Below are 24,960 nucleotides of genomic sequence, written 5' to 3'. Positions count from 1 at the left end.
GTGCGCCGTGCGTTCTCCTGGGGAAGTTGTCCCTGGATCCCGGGACCCTGGCAGTGGCGGGCTGCACAGGCTCCCGGGAGGGGAGGTGTGGATGGTGACCTGTGCTTGCTCCCAGGCTTCTTGGTGGCGACAGCAGCAGCCTTAGCATCTCATGCCTGTCTCTGGGGTCCGTGCTTTTAGCCGCAGCTCGCGCCCATCTCTGGAGCTCCTTTAAGCAGCGCTCTTAATCCCCTCACCTCACGCACCAGGAAACAAAGAGGTAAGAAAAAGTCTCTTGCCTCTTCGGCAGGTCCAGACTTTTCCCTGGACTCCCTCCCGGCTAGCCGTGGTGCACTAGCCCCTTCAGGCTGTGTTCACGCTGCCAACTGCGCTCCGACCGAAGCCCGAGCCTCAGGTCCCAGCTCCGCCCGGCCCGGCAGGTGAGCAGACAAGCCTCTCGGGCTGGTGAGTGCCGGTCGGCACCGATCCTCTGTGCGGGAATGTCTCCGCTTTGCCCTCCGCACCCCTGTTGCTGTGCTCTCCTCCGTGGCTCCGAAGCTTCCCCCCTCTGCCACCGGCAGTCTCCGCCTGTGAAGGGGCTTCTAGTGTGTGGAAACCTTTCCTTCTTCACAGCTCCCTCCCACTGGTGTAGGTCCCGTCCCTGTTCTATTGTCTCTGTTTTTTCTTTTTTCTTTTGCCCTACCCAGGTACGTGGGGAGTTTCTTGCCTTTTGGGAGGTCTGAGGTCTTCTGCCAGCGTTCAGTAGGTGTTCTGTAGGAGTTGTTCCACGTGTAGATGTATTTCTGATGTATTTGTGGGGAGGAAGGTGATCTCTGTGTCTTACTCTTCCGCCATCTTGAAGCTCCTCCCCAAAGCCAGACAATTTAACCAGGCAATTAAAACCTGCATTGGCCATTTATTAGCCGTGTGAACTGGTCAGTTTTCTTAACTTCTCTGTGCTAGTTTCCCTATCTATACAATGGAAACAGTAATAGTAGTATCTACCCTTCCAGTTGTTGTGAGGATAAATGAGAGGTGGAAATCAGGGGACCACTGCTGGAACTTTTTGTTCTAGCAACACACCGAGGCTAAAATCCAGAGATAGCTGCCAGCACCCCAACACTAAGATCTTGTCACGCCCCACACCCTGCTTCTTCTCATTACCCCTCCGAACCTAGTGGCTCTATATCAGAACACGGCTGTGGGAAGACCAGTACCGTGGCCATGCTTGATGACAGAAAGTAGTAGGCATAGAAAGATGGCCTCTGCCTCACTCTACCTTCCAAATCTCAGGTGAGTGTGTGATATTAGTGGAAATGAACTATATTCAGAACCACAGCTGCAAAGGAGCCTAGGAAATGCAGGGTTCTTCTTTTACCTTTCCAACCTCTGCAGCAGACCAAGGCACACCACTCCCCACAGGCACCATGCTCATTATATCAGGTAATGTCAAGAGAACTGGAAGGAGATGGAGCCTTATATGGTATCCCTTGGGGCAGAGATGGTGAAAGCCATGAAGGCAAGGGGAGGGTGAAATGTCCTAGAGGAGAGGATGGCTTTCTGTAGATCCCACAGAGCAACAATGACACCACCACCTTGGAAAAAAGAGTCAGATCACACTCTTTTAGGTCCCACTTCATCTCTGAGAGACATTAAGCATATTTAACCTCATTAAAATACTAATACTATCCTCAAAGACGCTGGTGAAAAATTCATGAGATGGCGGATATGAAAGCAATTAGTGCAATAATGGCAGAGTTACTGAATTCCATTGAGGAATCATCTGAATTTCCAAGGTTAGGGAATGTGTCCTGTTCTTTGATATTCCCAAGCATAGTGCCTGACCCCAAATTAGATGTCAATACATATTTACAGACTGTACCAACCAGAAAGTACAATTCTGCTGTGAATGACAGTGTTAGATGGAGGGGATTGAGGAAGGGGAGGAAAGTAAAGGGAAAGAAATTCTTTTACAAAAATCATAACAGAGAGGATATCTATTGTCTCTGTGGAGGACTAGACTTCACCTTAACTAGAGGAAGACTTCTAAGTATTCACTAGTCCTTCTAATGAAGTGCTAGTTCTAAGGAAACAGGACATTATTGGCTTTTCAGATTAAATCACTATTCAAAGCACATAGGCATCTTATACTTTACTTATGCATTCCCTTATTTCATAAGTTTCTGAACCTCATCTTCATAAATGACACCCTTCAGGATTAACAGGACGGGCATAATGTCAAGGGGTTCATTTGCTGCTTTGAAAGCTATTATATTATCTATACCTAAAATGTAGCAAAGAATCCTATGAGAGGCAAGGCGATTTCCCTATTTTCTTTTTTTTCTAGAATCAGACAATGTGCCAAGTACAGGGCAGTAAATGGAGTAAAGCACACATTTCCTGTACCTCTGCACACCACTCAGTCTGCTGGGCACTAGACCTAAGAATCATTAAAGAGAGCCTCCACGTCAGCTGACCTGTGATAGGTCCACACTATCACAGTGACAGCTATCACACATCCCCCTCTGAACCACAATGTTCTCACCTCCAAAAGAGGAAAGTTCCCGAACCATTCCCTAGGACTATTGAGATAACAGTACAAAAGTAAAATGTGAAAAGTGTAAATCACTTACTACATTGGGAGATTATTAATAGTAACTGGCAGAATTTTAAGTTTTGAAATAGTCAGTTGGTATCAGAAGACATAAATATGTTTCAAATACAAATTTCAATATACGAAAATGACTTTCAGCTTGATAAATCTTCAAAAAGTTAACATGGTAAGTATCAATCACATGTCAGAGGATATAAAAGAAAAGCAAATTAGTACAATAAACAGTAAAATCCAGAATTAGAAACATTACTAGAATTTATATTTGAAGTCCAGCAGTCATCCTACTGGACTTCAAGTATAAATTCTAGAAATGTCTTTTAAAATTAGCAGTAGGTACTAAGAGTCTCTTTAAAAGTAAAGGGAATCTTTACAGTAACTTTTATGGACATTTTTACTTTGCTTAAGCTGATAAAGACCGCTATCAGATAGATAAAATATCTCTAGAGAAAGAAAATCAAATTACATGCATTATAAACTTCAGACTTAGAGACTGCAAAATCAAATCTGGCTTGTCTACAAAAATTACAAATCATGGAGCTGAATTTTTGAATTACCAAAGTTTGGACTTTACTGTCTCCTTAGAGTCCTGCTCTAAAAAAAGGATTTTGCAAAATGTAACTTTTCATTCTCTGAATGCCAGACTCCATATTGACTGTATCCCACAAATCTTCCTAGATTATGATGCTTACAGAGGAAATAATATTACATCACTGAGGGTAGGTCTCATGTTAGATGCAAAAGCAATGACTTTAACGTGGAAGAAAAATAAAGAAGTTTGCTTATCACAACTCTAATAAAAAATGGTGATGGAAAAAAAGTAGTTATTTTAGTGAGAACTTCCAACCATGGTCTAGGATATCAGAAAGGAAAGCTGAACTTGAGAATGAGTGCTATTAAAGGGTTACTGCTTCACCTCTCTTTTGTTTTTATTTTGTCTTAATAATTCCACATGATTGCCTATTCTCTGTCCTCTCCCTTGCCCATTGCATCATATGGGGTTTTCTTCCCTCAAGAGTGTCTGCAAAACAGAAAGTAGTCTTCATGGGTCTCCCTTCCTTGCTGTCTCTTTGTTTAAAGAATCTATCACTACAAGGAAAATAAAAATCAACATGGGGATATTACAAAGCTTCAAAATCTAACAAAGTTCTCACTAAGAGCAACCTCTATCCCCTAAGACCCGACTCTGCAATGATTGTACCTGAAACCCCACATAATCCCTTTGTTTCCTTTGATTCCTGAGACAGGAAGTCACCAACTTGATTCCTCTTTCACTTTTTATGAGGAGAGTCACCGATCACATTTGCTTGTCTGCCTTCAGATCTATGCCCCACCTTCTGCCTACTCTACTCTGAATTGCATGCGTGGCAAACCCCCTGCCAACCATGTTTCTGGGTCCCCTTGCCACCCGCCTTCAGGTGGGAAGCAAAGAAGGAGACTGAAGGGCAGGAGGAAGAGAAAGAGAAAGCTAGTGCCTTTCCCCCCATCTCTGCTTCAGGCAGCGTCTCCTGAGAGGATGCATCTCTCTCTGGTACAACCTCTGTGGCTCCAGATCCCACTGAGCAGAACAGTGTGGTCCCTGGGTCCACGGGTGGCCTAGCTCCTCTCTCCATCCCTCCAACCCTCGGGCTGGTAGCAGTTTCCCACAGTGGCAATTTCTGAGGTTCCCTTGCCTCCTGGTTGCACTTCCTGATATTTTCATAAATGCATGTCATAGATTCCTTTTATTAAATTACCTAGCACAGCTTCTGCTGGCAGGCAGAATCCTCTCTTTGATAAAGGAAGATACGCTGGCGATTCTTTCTTCATGAAAGGTCTCAAAAAGGGTCACTGAACTCCATGATAGTAGCATTTTTCATACCTCTGCTTCTGGTGCAAGAGCCATTGCAATCACTGGAAAAACTCTCAGAAAGTCAGTGAAGGTGTTACTTCCAAGAAGATCAGGGGACCCACACGGGAGCTTCAAAATTCCCTCTGGGCAGTGCTGATATCAAAGGGCTGGTACTGGTTAGGCAAACTCTCCAATAGCATCTTATTCTACAATAGGTACACCTTAATTCTCTTAATTTCACACAAAATGATATGCAAAAGTAGTTCCAAGCTTCACCCCATCCCTAGAATGGGGGAGCACTGCCTCTCAATTCTTCCTATGTAGCAATTCTGGAGAAGCCACCACATTTGGATGATGAGCCACGGATCCACATCACTGCTTAGGCAGCTTTAGATTCATCTTTTTCCCAAAATGTTTGTTCTAGAGCTTCCCTACTGAAGTCAACAGCAATCTTATTCTATGTGTTCCTCAGTTCCAAATCCCCAGTGTCATCCATAACACTCTTTTTCTGTCATACGTAAGATCTAACCCACCAGCAAGTCCAATTGATAAGACTTCTCACCACCTCTTCTATCCCAGTATAGTCCAAGCCAGCATCATCTCCTGCCTGGACAACCGCAGTAACTCCAAAGTGATCTTTTTTATTTCTACACTCCTGTAATCTCTTCTCAACGCAGCAGCTAAAGAGACCCTTTGAAAATACCAACTGCATTATATTATTTCCTCTACTTAAAACCCTCAGAGAGCACCCCAGCATACTCAGAGCAAACTCAAAGTCTTTATCAGAAGAACCAACATATCCTACCTAATGTGGCCTCCCTTCTCCTCTCTATTCTTATCCCCTACCACTCTCTCTCTTTCTAATTCCATTACAGCAGCACGGGCATCTTCACCGATCCTCAAATACTCAAGGAAGCTCCTCTCTCTTGTAATCATCACGAGAACACTTCCTAAATCAATAGAAGAACGGAGATATAAAAGAATATGATTATTCATTAGAACACAGAAGTTAGACAAGGAGAAAATTTCCAAATGTCCTTGAGAGCTCTCTCTCCCCAGCCTTGGAAAAGCTCAAACACCTATAGAAAATGGTCACCATTGGGTCACTGTGTTTCAAGGCTTCTGTCCAAGCTTTGTCTCCTGCTCTCTGGTCAGAATCCTAGTGTTCCATCTAGATCTCTCTAAGTTTTACCTTTTACTCAGTTTTTAACCACTCACCCCAGTGACTTGAGTATGACTTTCTGTCTGTCTGTCTCATTCCTGACTTGGCCCCTAGATGAGGTCTTTCATACCTTCCCCCTTTGGCTCCACAATTTGTGTCCTAAGAGCAGATCACACTCCCGCCTCTATGCCCAATTCCAGCCCTGCAAATAACAGATTTTAAATAACCTAGGCCCCCACTTTCTGAACAGAGATAAAGAATGAGGATCATGCCATGAACAGCCAAAATAAAAATAAGAAAGAAAAATATCGGTACAGACCTATTTTGGGAGTCATTGTAGGATGGTAGTTTTAGAATATCTAATGACCTAGCTTGAGTTAAACCCCACGGAAACACAGAATTATATGCCCCTAACCCATGTTTTATGAGCCTTAAAAATCATTCCCGGGAATTCCCTGGCAGTCCAGTGGTTAGGACTCCAAGCTTCCACTGCAAGGGGCAAGGGTTCGATCCATGGTTGGGGAACTAAGATCCCACAAGGCGTGGCCAAACAGAAAAAAAAATCATTCCCTGAAGTCACTGGGGTGGGGTAACATTTGAAGCCTCTAGGTCAAAAGAAAAGAGAAACCTGGAAAACAATAACGACACAGAAGTATCATTACCTGTAAGACACAGGAACTTAACAGAAATGTAGACAACATGAAGGAAAATGAAAAATATGTATCTTTGTGAAATCTGGATTCATAGGAAAGAGGCACGCAAAAGACCAGAAGTTCTTTTCACATCCTCCTGCCTTAGACTATTAGAAAGGAGGCCAAAACATGAATGACCAGGATTCTCACTCTCGCTCTTTCTCCGACAGAAGCTGCAGTAGTCTTTGTTGAATTGGGGAAACAGTATAAAGTATGGGCACTGCCCACCCACCCCCTCAGCTTATTTGAGGAGGAAATATTCCTGAACAAATAAGGCATAAATGATGTGGGACATGTAACCAAATCTCAGAAGAGAAAGCTGAACTGGATTCAGTCACAAAGATGGCACACAGATCCAACTGCATTCCCCACTCCCTCCAAACGCTTCAGATTCAGGTAAGTAAAGTACAGTGCATTGTATCTCAGAGGAGGGGACTGACAGCGTCAGATAAGGAAAACTGTAGTCAAGGAGATCTCACTCCACTATTTATCAGAACAAACAGAAGCCTGGATAGACCCTCCATGTTTAGCATCACTAGGTATAGGAAGAAAGAAAGGAAAGAAGAAAGGAAGGAAAAGGGAGAGAAAAGAAAAGAAGAAATGAAAAGGAGGGAAAAGAAATGATGGAGGGAGAGACTGAGGATGCAAAGATTTAGGAGACCTTTTTATGCTATGGACCCTGTGGAAGACTACAGACCCATTCTTAGAATATTTCTCAATGCATAAAATGGCATACATAAGATTGTAAAAGAACCTAATTATATTGTAAATACAGTTACTCAATATTAAAGCAACAAATTTGTGATACAAAACATATATGCCTCTGTTATTCCATTAAATAACAATATACAGTGGTAGGTATGATAGTTTCAAAGTAGTGAGGAACATGACATTTCAAGACATCAGCAATGACTCTAATGTAATATGAAAGTATCTGTGCTTTCTATTGATGACAAGGGCACAGTACTGCTAATATTACTGAAGGATGTTGCCTAAATTCATAATGAGACCTGTTAAATTGTAGTTAGAGATTAATGACATTTAAGATGCAATTTTTTCCTTTCCAAGTCCAACCTCAGCATTCTATTTAAGAATCCTTTGGGAGTCCGTGGACCCCCATGAAAAGTGTGTATAAACCAAGGAACAAAAGAAAATTTTCTAAGAATACCTCACACTGAAGCTGACTGGATAGGATGCCTGTGGAAACTTTTGATCAAAGAGTTTCCTTTATACTACTCCCCCCCATAAAACAGCGCATCTTCAAAAACTCCCCTCTTCATATAAAGAAGAGAAAAATGGCTTTGCTCCTTGAAGAACTCAGCTCGGTTACTTTGAGGATTTTTACTCCAAGGCTAAGTCATGGATGCCACTACACAACATGTTTCATTGTTGTTTTGAGTGGTCTGGGGTCTGGTCTGGATTTCCTTTGTTTGCTATGATCTATAGAAATGGGAACAGCATACCTACCCCCACAAGGGGGGCTGCTGCCCCTGATACATCTTAAATGAATTCTCAACAAAGGCCAGTTTCCTTCCCTTTGCCTTCCTTGAACGCCAGTGTGGTCTTTGGACCAGCCAAGTTTCTAACAAAATATATGCCCCTAGTCACAGGGGATGAAAATTTGAGAACTGACTGAAGCAGATCCATCTCTCTGACTTAAAAAAAAAAAAACTAAGGCACAAGGTTTTGGAAATCTCAGATAGCATTCCTACATGCTGACATTTTATCTTTTTGGAGAAGGAAATTTTTACAGGGTTCATCTTTTCCTGAATAGAAAAAGTATGTTTGGATTTTTAATATGAGTTACTTACATCCAAAGAGATCTTTAAAAATGCTGACCAGAGATTGTAGGAACACAAATTCTAAGGTTGAACTGGTTCCAGCATTCATTAAAGTAATGGTGAAAGAAGATGGGCTGAAAGGACTACTTTCTTCTGTCTGGAATTGTGTACAAACCTTTTAAAGTCAGGAAACGTGGGGGCAGAAAGCTTGGGGGCTTAAGATAATTCTCAATTTGGCAAGAAAATTTCCTTCAGACAGAAGACAGTACCCCAGAATATATTAATGAATTTATAAAAGTAGTTACATCATTGTGGTTTGGGGAATGATTTTAAAGCTTAGCAAAATGTACAATTAATTTTTGATTTTTTTTGTTTCAGGCTCCTCTTCAAATTCCTACTTTGCTACTTTTTAAAAAAATCTGTATTTCCTCTAGTTGGACGCTTATTGTTCCTCTTTCCAAATATTTGTTCTGTGTTTGTTCAAATTGAAATGAATTCTTCTGAATATTTATCAAGCCCCTATTATGTGTCAGTAACTGCTAGGAACTTGGAATACAAGGTAGAATAGGAAATGGTCTTTCCCACTAATGGATTTAATAAGGCAGATGGCCCACATCAAAATGAACTGCAATAGATCCATGGATGTATGGAAGAGTTACCCACCCTCTCATGTTCATGTCTCCATTATGTGTAATAACCAAGATATAGAAACAACCTAAGTGTGTCAACAGATAAATGGATAAAGAAGATGTTAGACAATATATACATACATACATATAATATATATTTTATTTATATATATATTATATACATACATTATATATATAAATATATATATTAAAAATATGTATGTAGATATATATTAAAAAAATTCAGCCATGAGAAAGAAGGAAATCTTGCCATTTAGGACATGGATGGACCTTGAGGGTATTCTGATAAATGAGATAAACAGAGAAAGACAAGCACTGTATGGTATCACTTAAATGGGACATCGAGAAAAGCCAAACCCATACAACTAGCGAGTAGAATCATAGAGTCATGCTTACCAGGGGCTGGAAGGAGGGGAAATGGGGAGAGGTTGTTTAAAGGCACAAACTTGCAACCACTAAATAAATAAGTCCTGGAGAGCTCACACACGGCATAGTGATTATAGTCAACAATACCGTGTTATAAACGTCAAAGCTGCTAAGAAACTAGATCTTAATAGTTCTCACCACTAAAAAGAGATGATAATTATGCGAGGCGACAGAGGTATTAGCTAATGCTACAGTGAGAATCATACTGCAATATAAAAATGTATCAAATCAACGTGGTGTGCACCTTCAACTTACACAATGTAATCTGTCAATTATATCACAATAATTAAAAGTTACTTACATATTAACAAAAATGTTTAGGTAAAATAAAGATAGATCCATGGCTTGATGACTGGAGAAAGTATGGTATACACGTACAATGGAATATCATTCAGCCTCAGAATGAAGAGGACCCTGTCACTTGTCACAACATGGATGAATCTTGAGGATATTACGCTAAGTGAAATAAGGCAGTCACAAAGTGACAAACACTCAAACACTGCAGGATTCCACTTATATACGTATCCAAAGTAGTTAAACTCGTAGAAACAGAAAATAAAATGGAGGTTGCCAGGGGCAGGGGGAAGGGAAAAGTGGGGAGTAGTTATTTGATGGGTGTGGCATTGCAATCACGCAGGATGAGGCGGGTCTGTGGCGTGACGATGTGCCTGTGGTTGACAATATTGTACTGTACACTTGGAAACAGTTGGGAGGGCGATTTTATGTGATGTGGGGATTTTGCTACAATAAAAGATAAGAAGTAATTACAACAGAACAGGGTAGTGCTGTTAGAGAATACTGAACGTAAAGGCTGGAGCATCAGGCCAATGAAAGGAGCACAAGGCTCTACCTGGGAGGTCAGGGAGGGTTTCATAGAGGAGGTGGTACCTGGGATGAAACGTGAGTGATTGGTAGAAGGTTACCAGGCATGAAGATGGGAGGGGAAAGGGCCCAGGCACAGGCAAAGTCAAAGAGGCATGATGCAGTGAAGGCCTTGGAGACCTAATAAGGAGTTCCAGAGGGCTGGCACAGAGCTGGTGTCAGGTGCTGCTGAAGAGGGGTCTGCTGAGTTGGAGAGGAAGCAGATGAGGGATCAGGTGCACCAAGCCGAGACATTCTCATAACATCACGCACGAGATAGCTCAAACCTTGGGATCTTAGCTTGAGCTGTCAAAACCAAATACACAGACTGGGTGGCCTAAACAACAGACATTTATTTCTTATAGTTTTGGAGACTGGGAAGTCTAAGATCAAGGTGTCAGCAGATTCGGCTCTTGGTGGGGGCCCTCCTCCTGGCTTGCAATTGGCCAGCTTCTCACTGTGTCCCCACATGGCAAAGAGAGACAGAGCTTTACCAGCACTTGCTCTTCTTATAAAGACACTAGTTCCATCACAGGGGCCCCAATATCACAACCTCATCTAAACCAAACTACCTACCAAAGACCCCACCTCCAAATACATCACCTGGAGGGTTAAGGCTTCAACGTATAAGATGGGGCGTGGAGGGGACACAAACATTCAGTCTGTAATACTTGGCTTCATGGACAGCAGGCAGCTGATGCAATAAGTCTATATGAAAGACCGTTAGCCACAAATTTCATAATAGAATCAGAGCATTATTCCCAGATCAGTGCAACAAAGAATGCAGTACTGAAAGGATGCCCTGAGATGCTAGTGTTCCCTGATGGTTAAGAGCTTGTGCTCTAGGTTCTGACTGAGGTGGAGTCAAACCCAGGCTCTCGTGGCTCTCAGCAGCTGTGTGACCTTAATGCTCAAGTTCCTCATCTGTGAGATGAGGATGATGATAATAATACCTACCTACCTACCTCATAAGTAATCTCGGAAGACCTAAATAAGCAACGCTCAGCACAGTGCCTAGCAGAAAATAAACACTCAGTAAACATTATTGTGGTTGTTTTTATTATTATCTGTCCCAGAAATGACAAGTAACTCAAGGAAAAGCAGAATTAAAGATTATGTCACAAGCTGACATTGCAAGTATGATACCTGGTATCAATCATGTTTTGGAAGTTATCAATAAAGTAAACCTAGACATGGCATTTGGACACACACACACCCCAAAACAAACTTCTGAGTAGCAAAATGAAGTAAATCCACCCCAGCGCGAACTGCCTTAATAAAGTACTTATTTGCACAAATGTTCACACATTTATGTTAACATTTTATTGGATATCTTCTTTGGTATTTCTGTTAAGACAAAACAAAAAAAATAAGTGCTATCATTGTTTATATCTTTTGAATATTTAATAGCTTCAGTTCATCCAGTTCACTTTTGAGTTTTAATTGGAACAAGTTTATTTTCCCCTCCTTACATAAAACATGTCCAAGAAATGCATTATCCAAAGTAATTTCATTACTGGAAGAATCTTCATAAAAATGTTTCTGAAGTCCCGTGGTTTTATAGAATCTGCACTTTGTTCAACAGTTTTCAGGACTAAAGCATCTCCAATTTCAGCATCGGAAACACTTTAAAACCCTTTCCCCACCTGTGCTTCTTCTTACAGATGAGTTATGCTTCTCCGTGGGTGAGAGGTCTGTTGAAACTCCCAACCCAATTTTAGATCCAGACAAGTTGAACCCACTGAATGTAAATACACGGAGAAGCTGCTCTCAACAGGGGTTTCTTGAGGAAAGCTGCATCTCTCCCCCACTCCCTACTGTCCACTTTATTCTAGGCTATGAGACACCAGAGGTGAAAGAAGCTTTATCCTCCCCTTGATCAAAGAGTGGAAAAATTAGGGTGCAGCCGGAGGAACTGACTGCCAACGGTATGCAGCCTCTGGAATGGCCAGGACAAGCCCCAGAGCCCTGCTCCCTCTACTTATAACCCTGTATCCCCGACACCTTTTCCCCATCAGTAAAGCAAAAACATCTATTTATATGTCCCTTCACATTGCTACCTTATAGACAAACACTAAAAGGTGGGGATGTTCCTTCCAAGATCAAAAGGACAGCCTCACCCTGAGTTGAGAATAAACTTGGGTGGTAGATGGGGTACCTCCGACCTGCCATGGGTGGCTAGCACTAGGGAACAGGACTCAGGGGTGGTTGACAGCCCAGGCTCCACAACATGTTACCGAACTTCAAGTTCTTAACTTCTCACCTAGTCCTTTCATTCTTAAAAAGAAGAGAGTGATCCCAGTTTTGTGATGGAAATGATGCAGCATTTTAATACAAGGTTGTCTGTAAAAAACTTTTCACACAGGCTGACATGAGTGTTATCAACCATACCCAATGAATGGCTCCTGGTAGCAAGAGTTTTTGTAATAGTTGCTGTAATGGTGGTAGTGGTTATAGCAGTTGTAACAGTAGTAGTAATAGTCATAGTAGTGGAGACAGCAGCAGTAGTTTTAGTGGCAGCAGAATATTAATAGCAGTAATAGTAGCAGAAGCAGTGGCAACAATCATAGCTGGTGTAACAGTATCGTTACTATCAGTGGTGATGGCATTATTAACATAATGATTAAGAACAATGGCTTTGGTACCAGAGTCCCTGGATTTGATACCTACTTCTGGCACTTACTGACGATGACATTTTTGGCAAATTATTTCATTTCCCTAGAGTTTAGTGTCTTCATCTGTAAAATAGTAATAAAAGTGTAGCATTTTTTAAATGGCAACAAATTATTTGACACTCCTCTTATTGACAGGTGGAGTCTATGTTTCCTCCCTGCAAGTCTGGGTGGGCTGATGACTGCTTATACCAATAGAGTTTGGTGGAAGTGACATCATGTATCTTCCCAGACTAGGTCATAAAAGGCTATGCAGTTTCTACCTTCTTCCCTGGATCACTGACTTGCCATGTAAGAAATTCAACCTCCCCTGGACCTCGATGATGGAGAGGCTCTGTACAAACACCCTGAATGACAGTGCTAGCTATGCCAAGCCTTCAAGCCAACCATCTACCCCTGCCAAGAACCCAAATGTGTTGGTCACCTAGTCTATGACAAAGGAGGCAAGAATATATTGTACAATGGAGAAAAAACAGTCTCTTCCGTAAGTTGTGCTGGGAAAACTGGACAGCTACATGTAAACGAATGAAATTAGAACACTCCCTAACACCATACGCAAAAATAAACTCAAAATGGATTAAAAACCTAAATGTAAGGCCAGATACTATAAAACTCTTAGAGGAAAACATAGGCAGAACACTCTATGACATAAATCGCAGCAAGATCTTTTTTGACCCACTTCCTAGAGTAATGAAAGTAAAAACAAATGGGATCTAATGAAACTTAAAACTTTTGCATAGCAAAGGAAACCATAAAAAAAACAAAAAGACAACCCTCAGAATGGGGGGAAATATTTGCAAATGACGCAACCGATAAGGAATTAATCTCCAAAATATACAAACAGCTCATGCAACTCAATATCAAAAAAACCAAATCACCCAATCACATTTCTCCAAAGAAGACATACAGATGGCCAACAAACATGAAAAGATGCTCAACATCACTAATTATTAAAGAAACACAAATCAAAACTACAATGAGGTTATCACCTCACACCAGTCAGAATGGCCATCATCAAAAAATCTACAAACAATAAATGCTGGAGAGGGTGTAGAGAAAAGGGAACCCTCCTACACCGTTGGTGGGAATATAAATTGGTACAGCCACTATGGAGAACAGTATGGAGGTTCCTTAAAAAATTAAAAATAGAGCTACCATACGATCCAGCAATTCCTCTCCTGGGCATGTATCTGGATGAAATCATAATTCGAAAAGATATATACATGCACTCCAATGTTCATTGCAGCACTATTTACAATAGCCAGAACATGGAAGCAACCTAAATGTCCATCAACAGAGGAATGGATAAAGAAGATGTGGTATATATGTACAATGGAATATTACTCAGCCATTAAAAAGAATGAAATAGTGCCATCTGCAGCAATATGGATGGACCTAGAGATTGTCATACTGAAGTCAGAGAAAGAAAAATATCATATGATATTGCTTATATGTGGAATCTAAAAAAAAATTATACAAATGAACTTATTTACAAAACAGAAATCAAGTCACAGATGCAGAAAACAAACTTATGATTACCAGGGGGCAAGGGCGGGGGTATAAATTGGGAGATTGGGATTGACATATACACACTACTATATATAAAACAGATAACTAATAAGGACATACTGGATAGCACAGGAAACTCTACACAGTACTCTGTAATGACCTAGATGGGAAAAGAATCTAAAAAAGAGTGGGTATATGTATATCTGATTCACTTTGCTGTACAGAAGAAACTACACAACACTGTAAATCAACTATACTCCAATAATTTTTTTAAGTCATATGCAAATAGAGTAAAGAAAAAAAAAAGCCAAATGTGTGAGTGAAGGAACCATCTTGGAAGTGGATGATCCCCCAGCGTCAGCTCTTTCAGCCCCCAGATATGAGTCTTCTTAGCTGATGTTCCAGACACTACACATAGGGAAACGTCATGCTCACTATGCCCTGTTTGAATTCCTGACCCCCAGAATCTATGAACATAAGAAAACGGTTATTATTTTACACTACCAAGTTTTGGGAAGGTTTGTTAGGTAGCATTAATGCGAGGAACAAAAAGCACACACTATTATTAGGTGGACTGAATTTGTTAAAATTGGTAAAACACTTAGAATATTGCCTGGAACATTGCAATCATTCAATAATATTAAAATTATAGTGATACTTCTTTTTGCCTTGCCTCTCTTTTTATGCCTTTCTGCCTTGCCCTAGGCCTCATGATTCCTTCCCTCCGACTTAAAATTGCTGCTATCAGGCACTATTTATAATAGCCAAGACATAGAAGCAACCTAAATATCCATCAACAGATGAATGGATAAAGAAGATGTGATATATATCATATAATGGAATACTACTCAGCATAAAAAAGAATGAAATAATGCCATTTGTAGCAACATGAATGGACCTAGAGCTCTATTATCATACTAAGTGAAATCAGGCAGAAAGACAAATATCATATGATATCACTTATATGTGAAATCTAAAAAAATGATACAAATGAACTTATTCGCAAAACAGAAATAGACTGGCAGACATAGAAAACAAACTTATGCTTACCAAAGGGAAAAGAGGGGCAGGATAAATTGGGAATTGGGGATTAACAGATATACACTATATATAAAATAGATAAACAACAAGGACCTACTGTATAGCACAGGGAACTATATTCAATATCTTATAATAACCTATAATGGAAAAGAATCTGAAAAAGAATATATATATACATATATATATAACTGAATCAATTTTCTGTATTCTTGAAACACTGTAAATCTACTATACTTCAATAAAAAAATTAAAAAATAAATAAATAAAATAAAATTGCTGCTATCAGCATCTGTTGGGTTTCTTTTCCCCCAAAATTGGCTGCAGAGTTGGATATAGTACCTCTTTTCTTTGCTGTCACCACAATTTCTTTCTCAAAGCAAGGACATGAGCCTTTTTTTCCTAAGTTTTATTTATTTTTGGCTGCATTGGGTCTTCTTTGCTGGGCGTGGGCTTTCTCTAGTTGTGGCGAGCGGGGGCTACTCTTTTGTTGTGGTGCGCGGGCTTCCCACTGCAGTTGCTTCTCTTGTTGAAGAGCACGGGCTCTAGGCTTGCAGGCTTCATTAGTTGTGGCATGCGGGCTTCATTAGTTGTGGCACGTGAGATGAGTAGTTGTGGCTCACAGGCTCTAGAGCACAGGCTCAGTAGTTGTGGTGCACAGGCTTAGCTGCTCTGCGGCATGTGGGATCTTCCCGGACCAGGGACTGAACCCATGTCCCCCGTGTTGGCAGGTGGATTTGTAACCACTGTGCCACCAGGGAAGCCCCAGAACATGAGTTTTTTTGATTGAAAGTTTCTACTGCTAATCACTAGGAGGAATATACAAAGGAAAACCAAACTAACAGATGTGGGAAAGGTAAAACGTTTTCTAAAGTTCACAAATATTTGGAAGCTACTGTCTCATCTAGAGACTTGGCTCCTTTCTGAGATAATCGTTAGGAGTCTGGTCCACTTTGTGCCATCTTTATTCCTAAAGTAAATTCAGTATGCCCCTCACCCCGAGCTCCTGCTCTCAGGAGAAGGACATGACGGTGACCCATTCCTCCCCGAAGGTCTTCTCACCTGCACTATACCCAAAGGATACTTGGTAGAATTGGAAGAAAAGTAAATAATCAACTTGGCCTCTCTGAGAATTTTCAGAGAAGTGTAATAGTGACTTCAAAGGGCTTCTAAGATTGGAATGGTCACCCTCCAGCACTTCCTCAAACATTGACTCTTTACTTAGCTTAATTTTACTTGCTGTTTCTTTTTTAAACAGTGTCATTCCTCCTGAGACTTCCATCTTCTCCCTTCTTTATTTCCTTAACATGAGTTCAGCCCAGTCTATCCTCTCTAGGGCTGAGTCATTTCATCTCATTTCCTCCATCAAAATCGAGCTCAAGGGTTTCCCTGGTGGCACAGTGGTTGAGAGTCCGCCTGCCGATGCAGGGGACGCGGGTTCGTGCCCCAGTCTGGGAGGATTCCACATGCCACGGAGCGGCTGGGCCCGTGAGCCATGGCCGCTGAGCCTGCGCGTCCAGAGCCTGTGCTCCACAACAGGAGAGGCCGCAATAGTGAGAGGCCCGCGTACCGCAAAAAAAAAAAAAAAATTGAGTTCAAAACAGAAGCACAGTCAAAGGCCCAGGTGTCCCTTTTTCAGCCAGGGGGGCTTATCCAGACAGGATGGAGCAGGTGGAAGCTGCTGAAAGCCAGATGGCCTCCAGTCACATGAAAGCATTTCTGAGAAAGAGAAGAGCCCAACCCAGTCAAGGAAAAGAAAACACCAACCCCTGGACGGGGAGAGCGTGACCTCCGGCCAGTTGCCGGGAGGCATTGTGGCTCAGCTTTGTCAAGTGCTATCGATACATGAAGCTAAGGAAATGAAGTGCATTACGGCTGCATTTGACAACACGGGCGATTCCATCCTCGAAACTCCATTTCTTGGCCTTCCCTGCCTTCTCTCCCTGTTCTCCCCCTGCCTCACACCCTTTCTTCTCTTCCTTACAGGTGGTCCTTCTTCTGCCCACCCTCCAAAGGTTGAGGCTTCAGAGTTTTCTTCTCATCCCGCCCTTCTTAACACACACCTCTTCTAGTTGACACTGTTTATTTCATTGTTTTAAATTCCTATTAGAGAAGACACCCCGATCTCAATCTTTAGCTGAAAACGTCATTATAACTTCAGACCAGCAGATGCAGCTGTACCAGGTCCACATCTGGGGTAGATGGTCTATTGTCAGGTAATATACCAAGCTACCTCTATCCCTGTAGTTACCCAATGGCATGAAAACCCACAGAAAATGATCTTTAAATAATCAATTGCATATTAAATAAACTGTATAAGACATATTTGTCTCTATATATCATAGACAGTGCATACTTATAAAACATACTGTTAAGAACACAAGCTCTAGAGCCAGACTCCTGGTCTCTGACCAGCTCTCTGACTAACCTGGAGATTGCAAGCAAATCTATGAAACCCACATCTCAGTTTTCTCATAAAATGGGGTTGGTAATCATAGTTTTCTCATAGAATTTTTGTGACTACTGAATGAGTGAACATATACAAAGTTCTAGAAGAGTCTCCAGCATCTAGTAAGCATTTACTGCACTGTTACTACTATCCTTACTTATTATTTTTAAATAAGTAAATTATTCCCATTAATATTTTACAATAATAACTGTTACTTTTTTTTTCTCTCTTTCTCTCCTTCCCCAACTATTATAAATATCTTTTGGAAGAAGACCGTCTTTGATCCATCTTTTCATTCTTCACTGTAAATATTCAGTAGTATTTGATGAACACATGAGTGGATGAATGTGTAAAGAACAAACTAAACATTGGGAGGTTGACGTGGATAACCGTGAAGAAGGAGAAGAGACGACAAAATTTGGATTAAGAAAAATGAGTTTTATAGGCCAAGAAATTCTGACAGGAAGATGATATAGATGAAAAATTACTAGAAGGGAATCATGCTTCAGAATTACTGTGGCCTGTGTGTCTGACCAGAAATTCCCTTTGGCATTTTCACCTCTAAAGAAAGTTCATCCCACCCTGAAGAACCTGTTTCAAACTCAGGCTGAACTTTTGAGTCTGGGCTGTTGTTGAAGAGCTGAGGCCTGTCTCTTCCCACCAAGTGGAGAGAGCATGGCCTTCTTCCCCCAGCTGTCCTCTTGGCCTCATAAGAACTCCTTAGCATCCTACTTGGCAGAGAAACCCTCGGGGACCCTTGCTTGAGGCTAGAAGGAGCAACTCAAGAGATGAAACTTCTGATACACACTCCCCTTCACCCCCTAAAGTGGACAGCAAGGAATGATCCTGAGGGTGCACGAGATAATGCCTGTGAACACAGTCTGGGAGTTTTGTGAAGAAGCACTCTCTTTCTGTGAAACCGTGGTTTGGTTTCTTGTTCAATATTTTTCTCTTCCAAATTCTTTTCTGCCGGTTTAGGATTAAAATTAGTACGGACTAATGACAAAGAACATATAACAACCCTTCCACAGGGGAATACACAAGCAGCTAAAAAATAATGAAATTCAAAAGCTAACGCCTAAAAATGACTTACTTATAATGTCTCTTCAAGTACAAAGAAAGCCTCCATTTTATCTTCTGTACCTTAGAGCCACAGCATTCTGTTTTTTCCTAAATTTGAAACCTGAGCCTGTCACTGTCCTGTTTAAAACACCTCACGGGTTGTCTTCTGGACTTTATCCTGACAGTAGGATGCAATCTGGTGCCACCTACTTCCCTGTCAGTACTCCTGCCTTCAACTCTGCACTCCATGCTTATCCAACTGCTTGTAATGCCCCCAAAGGACATCCTCCAGGTTTGCTAGATATAAGCAATAAAAAATACAGGATGCCCAGTTAAATCTGAATTTCAGATAAACACGTAATACCTTTTTAGTATAAGCATGCTCCATGTAATATTTAAGACACACTTATACTTAAAAAATTATCCACTGTTTACACAGAGTTCAAATTTAACTGGTCATCCTCTATTTTATCTGGCAGCCTTATCCCCCTTCTACCCCACCAGCCCATCCTTCAGGACACAGCTGAAGTGAACACATCTTCCTTCCTTTCCAGTCCACCCAATTTTAGGTGTGGCTTCTCCAATAGGCTTAGATGTCCCTCACTTTTATAGAGCTTACTATAGTAGTTACAGTTATCTGTTTATTTCTAAAGCTCAACTACTAGATCCCACAAGGTTAGGGCTTATGTCTCATTCATTACTGTATCCCCAAAGCTTAAAAATGTGCCCACAGTATAACAGTTATTAAATATTACTTATTAAATAAATGAATAGAAAGTCACTGTTTACAAAGCACTTTCACAATTCAGCAAATTATCTATTTCTCTACTATGCAAATGGAAATTTCCTTTCCATCCCAGAGTACTCCAAGGGGATCTTTTTAAGTATCAGTCAGAGCACTTTATGCTCCTGATCAACATATTCCAATGGCAGGCCACCACAGTTAGAACAAACACCCAAGTCCTCTCCATGGCTTACAAGTCCTTGTGGGATCTAACACCCGGCTATAACCTCAGTCTCATTTTAGAGCGTTCTCCTTGCTCATTGTTAACTGAGCACTGGCATCCTTGCTGCTCACGACAGCTCCAATCAAAGCTCTGCCTCAGGGCCTTATCACTTACCCTTCTCTCTCCCTGGAATCCTTTTCTCAGCTATATGCAAGGTTTTCTGCATCACTTCCTTCAGGCTGGAAGAGTCTCCTCCTGAGAAAAGCCTTTCCTGGTCACTTGTCACTCTCTAGGCCTTTGCTTACATTTCTTCAAAGTACTCATCACTATTTGACATTTTATTGTATATTTATGGTTCATTTACCCTCTGTTTTTCCCCATGTGATTGATGTAAGTTTTTTGAGGGCGGGGACTTTGCCTTCCCTTTTGTATTTTAAGCATCTAGAACAAAGCCTGGAATGTGTAGATGCTTTATAATAAGTACCCGGGAAAACAAGGAAGTAAAGAAGGGAGGAGGAAGCCTACTCTGGAGCCTGAAATTCTTCTTCACTGAGCAGTTTTCTTCCCCTGTAAGATGAGGGCTTAAAAGGATATATTGCTTTAAATTTACTCTAAGGTGCACGTGTGAAATTAGAACCTTTCGAGAAAGTAAGATATTTCAGAGATGGTGGAGGAGTTGCTTGTTACCTAAGGATTGGATTAAGGGATGATACACAAGGAACAAAGGCCACAAATGGAAGAGACTGTTGAAGGAGTAGGTGACTGAATAGGAAATAAACCATTGTTCCTATAAAGGTTAGCTCAACCTTGTTTTTCACCCCCAACCAACACCAAAGTCATTGTGACAGACACTTTTAATTGCCCACCCAACATCCATTCCCATTTTCTCCCTTGCTAATAAAACCCATTTTTATTTAGAACAACGTTTCCAGCCTTAGTCTATGAATCATTACTTGATCTAGCCTCAAAATTGGTAAACTTTTCCATCAAGGACCAGGTGATAAATATAATCAGGATATGTGAGACATATGGTTGCCGTCACAACGACTCAATTCTGTTGCTGTAGTGTGAATGCAGCCATAGAAAACAGGTAAATGCATGGGTGTGGCTGTGTTCCAATAAAACTTTATTTACAAAAATAGGCAGTGGGCAGATTTGGCTCATGAAGCATAGCTGGCCAATCCCTGATCTAAGCAATCCTGTTCCCCACATTCCCAGCGCCCCATACAACTAGAAACAGTCATGTGACTCTACCAACAATGAGCTGAGCAGATCCAATGGCTGGAGGTGGGAGAGAGGCATGGGATGGTTTCAGGAAAAGCTTTTGCTTTCCTAACAAAAGGGGACGGATGACAGCTTTCTTCTTTTTCTTCTTTCCTGGATTACCAGTAATACGGCTACACCTGTGGCAGCCCTTGTGCGACCATAATGGAAAGGAATAAGAGAATATCTTATAAATATGTAAGAGGATCGTTGATTCTTAGCCCTGACACCACTGAATCCTTAATCCAACATCAGAAACTACCTACCTCCAGGGTTCTTAAAATATGAGACAAGTAAACTGTTAGTTATTAAACCACCCTCGTTTGGTTTTCTATTACTTTCAGACAGATGCATTCCTAATCGATACAAAATACACATGCACGCACATACACAATCACACACAGACACACACTGGCACACAAGACAGGTACTGAGGTATATTTACCAAAGTGTAAACAGTAATCATCTCTTTCTCAAGTGTGTGGTGGTCTCTTCTTTATACTTTACACTTTTCTGTTCTGCCTTACTATTATTATAACCAAAAATAACTATAATTCTTTTTTTGCTTTAGGAAGAGAGAGAGCAAGTTTTAATTGTTTGGGCTCTGTCTGCTGATATGTTCACAAGAGCAACTGACTTATTCCCTAAAAATCTCATGCCTGTGTAGGAAGAAAGAAACCCAGGCATCTGGCTCTGAAGGAAGATGAGGAAACTGGCAAATGGCCAGTCATTTGGACACTGAATTGACACAGTGATAACAGTTCTGTTAGGAAGCTCCTCACTCAGACCTCTTATGAGGAAGAGTCAGAACGCCCTCCTACTTTGTTCATCTCTATCCCTATTACTTTGCCAGAAGACATTTGGAGCTTGTTTTGAGTGCTGAGTTTTGCATATTAACATCTGTTATGGGTTGAATTGTGCATTCCCCCCCAAAAAAATATATGTTAAACTACAAATCACCAGTACCTTCCTACGTGATCTTATTTGGAAATACACTGCGATTATTTAAGATGAGGTCATACTGGAGTTGGATGGCCCCCAAGCCATCAATCGATAAATCATGTCAGTACAAGAAAATACGTGGGGCTTCCCTGGTGGTGCAGAATCCACCTGCCAATGCAGGAGACACGGGTTCGAGCCCTGGTCCGGGAAGATCCCACATGCCGTGGAGCAACTGAGCCCACGCGCCACAACTACTGAGCCTGCGCTCTAGAGCCCGTGCTCCACAACAAGAGAAGCCCCTGCTCTCTGCAACTAGAGAAAGCCCGCTCGCAACAACAAAGACCCAGCGCAGCCAAAAATAAATAAAGTTTTTTTTAAAAAAAGAGAAAAGAATCAAAATAAAATTAAATTAAAAATTTAATTAAAAAAAGAAAACATGAAGATACAAAGACACCCAGGGAGAACGCCATTAACAATGAAGGCAGAGATTGGAGGGATGCAGCTGCAAGCCAGGGAATGCCAAAGGCTGCCCACAAACCACCAGAAGCTGGGAAGAGGCAAGGAAGAAGTTCCCTATAGGTTTCAGAGGGAGCATGAACCTGCTGCCACCTTGATTTCAGAGTGCTAGTCTCCAGAACCGTGAGACAATACATTTCTGTTGTTCAAAGCCACCCAGTTTGTGGAGCTTGGCTATGACTGCCCTAGGAAACTAAGGGAGCATCTTTCTTTTTGTTCTTTTCCTCAAGGATAAAAAACAAGAGTTAAGCAACTTTTCAAAACACTTAAATAACCAGAAATTATTTCATTTTCCAAGCAACCTTGTGAAATAGATTAAACAGTATGTATTTTCTTAAAAATGAAAAGACTGAGGTACACAATCACCCCTGACACCCTCAGCTCTCTCTCTCATTACCTTCTTTGTGTTTCTACATCGAAGCACTGCTGGAATGCATCTTTTTTTATCTGTTTACCAAATTCTGTATCATGTAGTTTCTATGAGGAAGAGCTTATGCGTCTGTTTATTGCTGATCTTTAGTTCCCTACAGAAGGGTCTAGCACATGGCTCTCAACACACATTTATTAAATGAACGACTGGAATGATTTGTTGAACAAAGAAGGGAGGAAAGTAAGCTTGTATCTATTAAACACTTGCTCTGTATCAAGCACTTTCTTTTTGTACTTCTTAGATTTTATCCTCCTACTCTTCAAGAAAGGAATTGTTACCCATAATTTACACATGAAGAATCAGCACTCAAGAGCATGGGTTGGCAATAATTAACAAGTCAATCCCTATGGAGAGATGGTGAACTCTCAAAAACTGCTCATGCATGCAAAATGCATAACTTCCATGAAGGGGACTTCGGGAAAATCTACCAAAATTATACTTTTCTGTTCTGCCTTATGATTGTTATAATAAAAAATAACTATGAATTTTTTTCATTAAAAAAGGGTGTAGCTTTTTTCTGCTCGTGGACGCCGCCGAGTAAGCATCGTTGACGTCTCCCCCCACCCTCCACTGCCGTTATGTCTAAGTCAGAGTCACCCAAAGAGCCCGAACAGCTGCGGAAGCTCTTCATCGGAGGTTTGAGCTTTGAAACAACCGATGAGAGTCTGAGGAGCCATTTTGAGCAGTGGGGAACGCTCACAGATTGTGTGGTAATGAGGGATCCAAACACCAAACGCTCCAGAGGCTTCAGGTTTGTCACATATGCCACTGTGGAGGAGGTGGATGCGGCCATGAATGCAAGGCCACACAAGGTGGATGGAAGAGTTGTGGAACCAAAGAGGGCCGTCTCAAGAGAAGATTCTCAAAGACCTGGTGCCCACTTAACTGTGAAAAAGATTTTTGTTGGTGGCATTAAAGAAGACACTGAAGAACATCATCTAAGAGATTATTTTGAACAGTATGGGAAAATTGAAGTGATTGAAATCATGACTGACCGAGGCAGTGGCAAAAAGAGAGGCTTTGCTTTTGTAACCTTTGATGATCATGACTCTGTAGACAAGATTGTCATTCAGAAATACCACACTGTGAATGGCCACAACTGTGAAGCAAGGAAAGCCCTATCTAAGCAAGAGATGGCTAGTGCTTCATCCAGCCAAAGAGGTCGAAGTGGTTCTGGAAACTTTGGTGGTGGTCGTGGAGGTGGTTTTGGTGGGAATGACAACTTTGGTCGTGGAGGAAACTTCAGTGGTCGAGGTGGCTTTGGTGGCAGCCGCGGTGGTGGTGGATATGGTGGCAGTGGGGATGGCTATAATGGATTCGGTAATGATGGAAGCAATTTTGGAGGTGGTGGAAGCTACAACGATTTTGGCAGTTACAACAATCAGTCTTCAAATTTTGGACCCATGAAAGGAGGAAACTTTGGAGGCAGAAGTTCTGGCCCCTATGGTGGTGGAGGCCAATACTTTGCCAAACCCCGAAACCAAGGTGGCTATGGTGGTTCCAGCAGCAGCAGTAGCTATGGCAGTGGCAGAAGGTTTTGATTACTGCCAGGAAACAAAGCTTAGCAGGAGAGGAGAGCCAGAGAAGTGACAGGGAAGCTACAGGCTACAACAGATTTGTGAACTCGGCCAAGCACAGTGGTGGCAGGGCCCAGCTGCTACAAAGAAGACATGTTTTAGACAATACTCATGTGTATGGGCAAAAAAACTCGAGGACTGTATTTGTGACTAATTGTATAACAGGTTATTTTAGTTTCTGTTCTGTGGAAAGTGTAAAGCATTCCAACAAAGGGTTTTAATGTAGATTTTTTTTTTTTTTGCACCCATGCTGTTGATTGCTAAATGTAATAGTCTGATCGTGACGCTGAATAAATGTGTCTTTTTTTTAAATGTGCTGTGTAAAGTTAGTCTACTCTGAAGCCATTTTGGTAAACCACCCCAACAGTGTGAAGTTAGTATTCCTTCAGGGTGATGCCAGGTTCCATTCAAAATTTATTTACAACCTGCTTTGGTGGAGAAGCTACTGTCTTCTGAAACCTTGGTGTAGTTGAACTGACAGTTACTGCGTTGTGACCTTGGAGTTCACCGTGAAAAAGGGTCACCCAAGCCAAGTCATGGAGTTTTTTGATTATTAATATAT

The 24,960-nt window shown here is 41.4% G+C and overlaps 1 protein-coding gene across 1 annotated transcript; it reads left to right on the top strand.

Moving 5' to 3' along the window:
* The first annotated feature begins 23,349 nt into the window (after positions 1-23,349).
* LOC309821826 (heterogeneous nuclear ribonucleoprotein A1-like) lies at positions 23,350-24,710 on the top strand. The gene has a single exon (XM_082653306.1). It carries the CDS (start codon positions 23,400-23,402, stop codon positions 24,360-24,362), a length of 963 nt encoding a protein of 320 aa, XP_082509432.1. The 5' UTR covers positions 23,350-23,399; the 3' UTR covers positions 24,363-24,710.
* Positions 24,711-24,960: the final 250 nt, after the last annotated feature.

The sequence above is a fragment of the Grampus griseus genome (assembly GCF_964374135.1).
Source record: "Grampus griseus genome assembly, chromosome: 4".
In the NCBI taxonomy this organism is placed as follows: Eukaryota; Metazoa; Chordata; class Mammalia; order Artiodactyla; family Delphinidae; genus Grampus; species Grampus griseus.
Note: the sequence above shows the minus strand (reverse complement) of the source record. Positions and strands in the feature narration are given on the sequence as shown.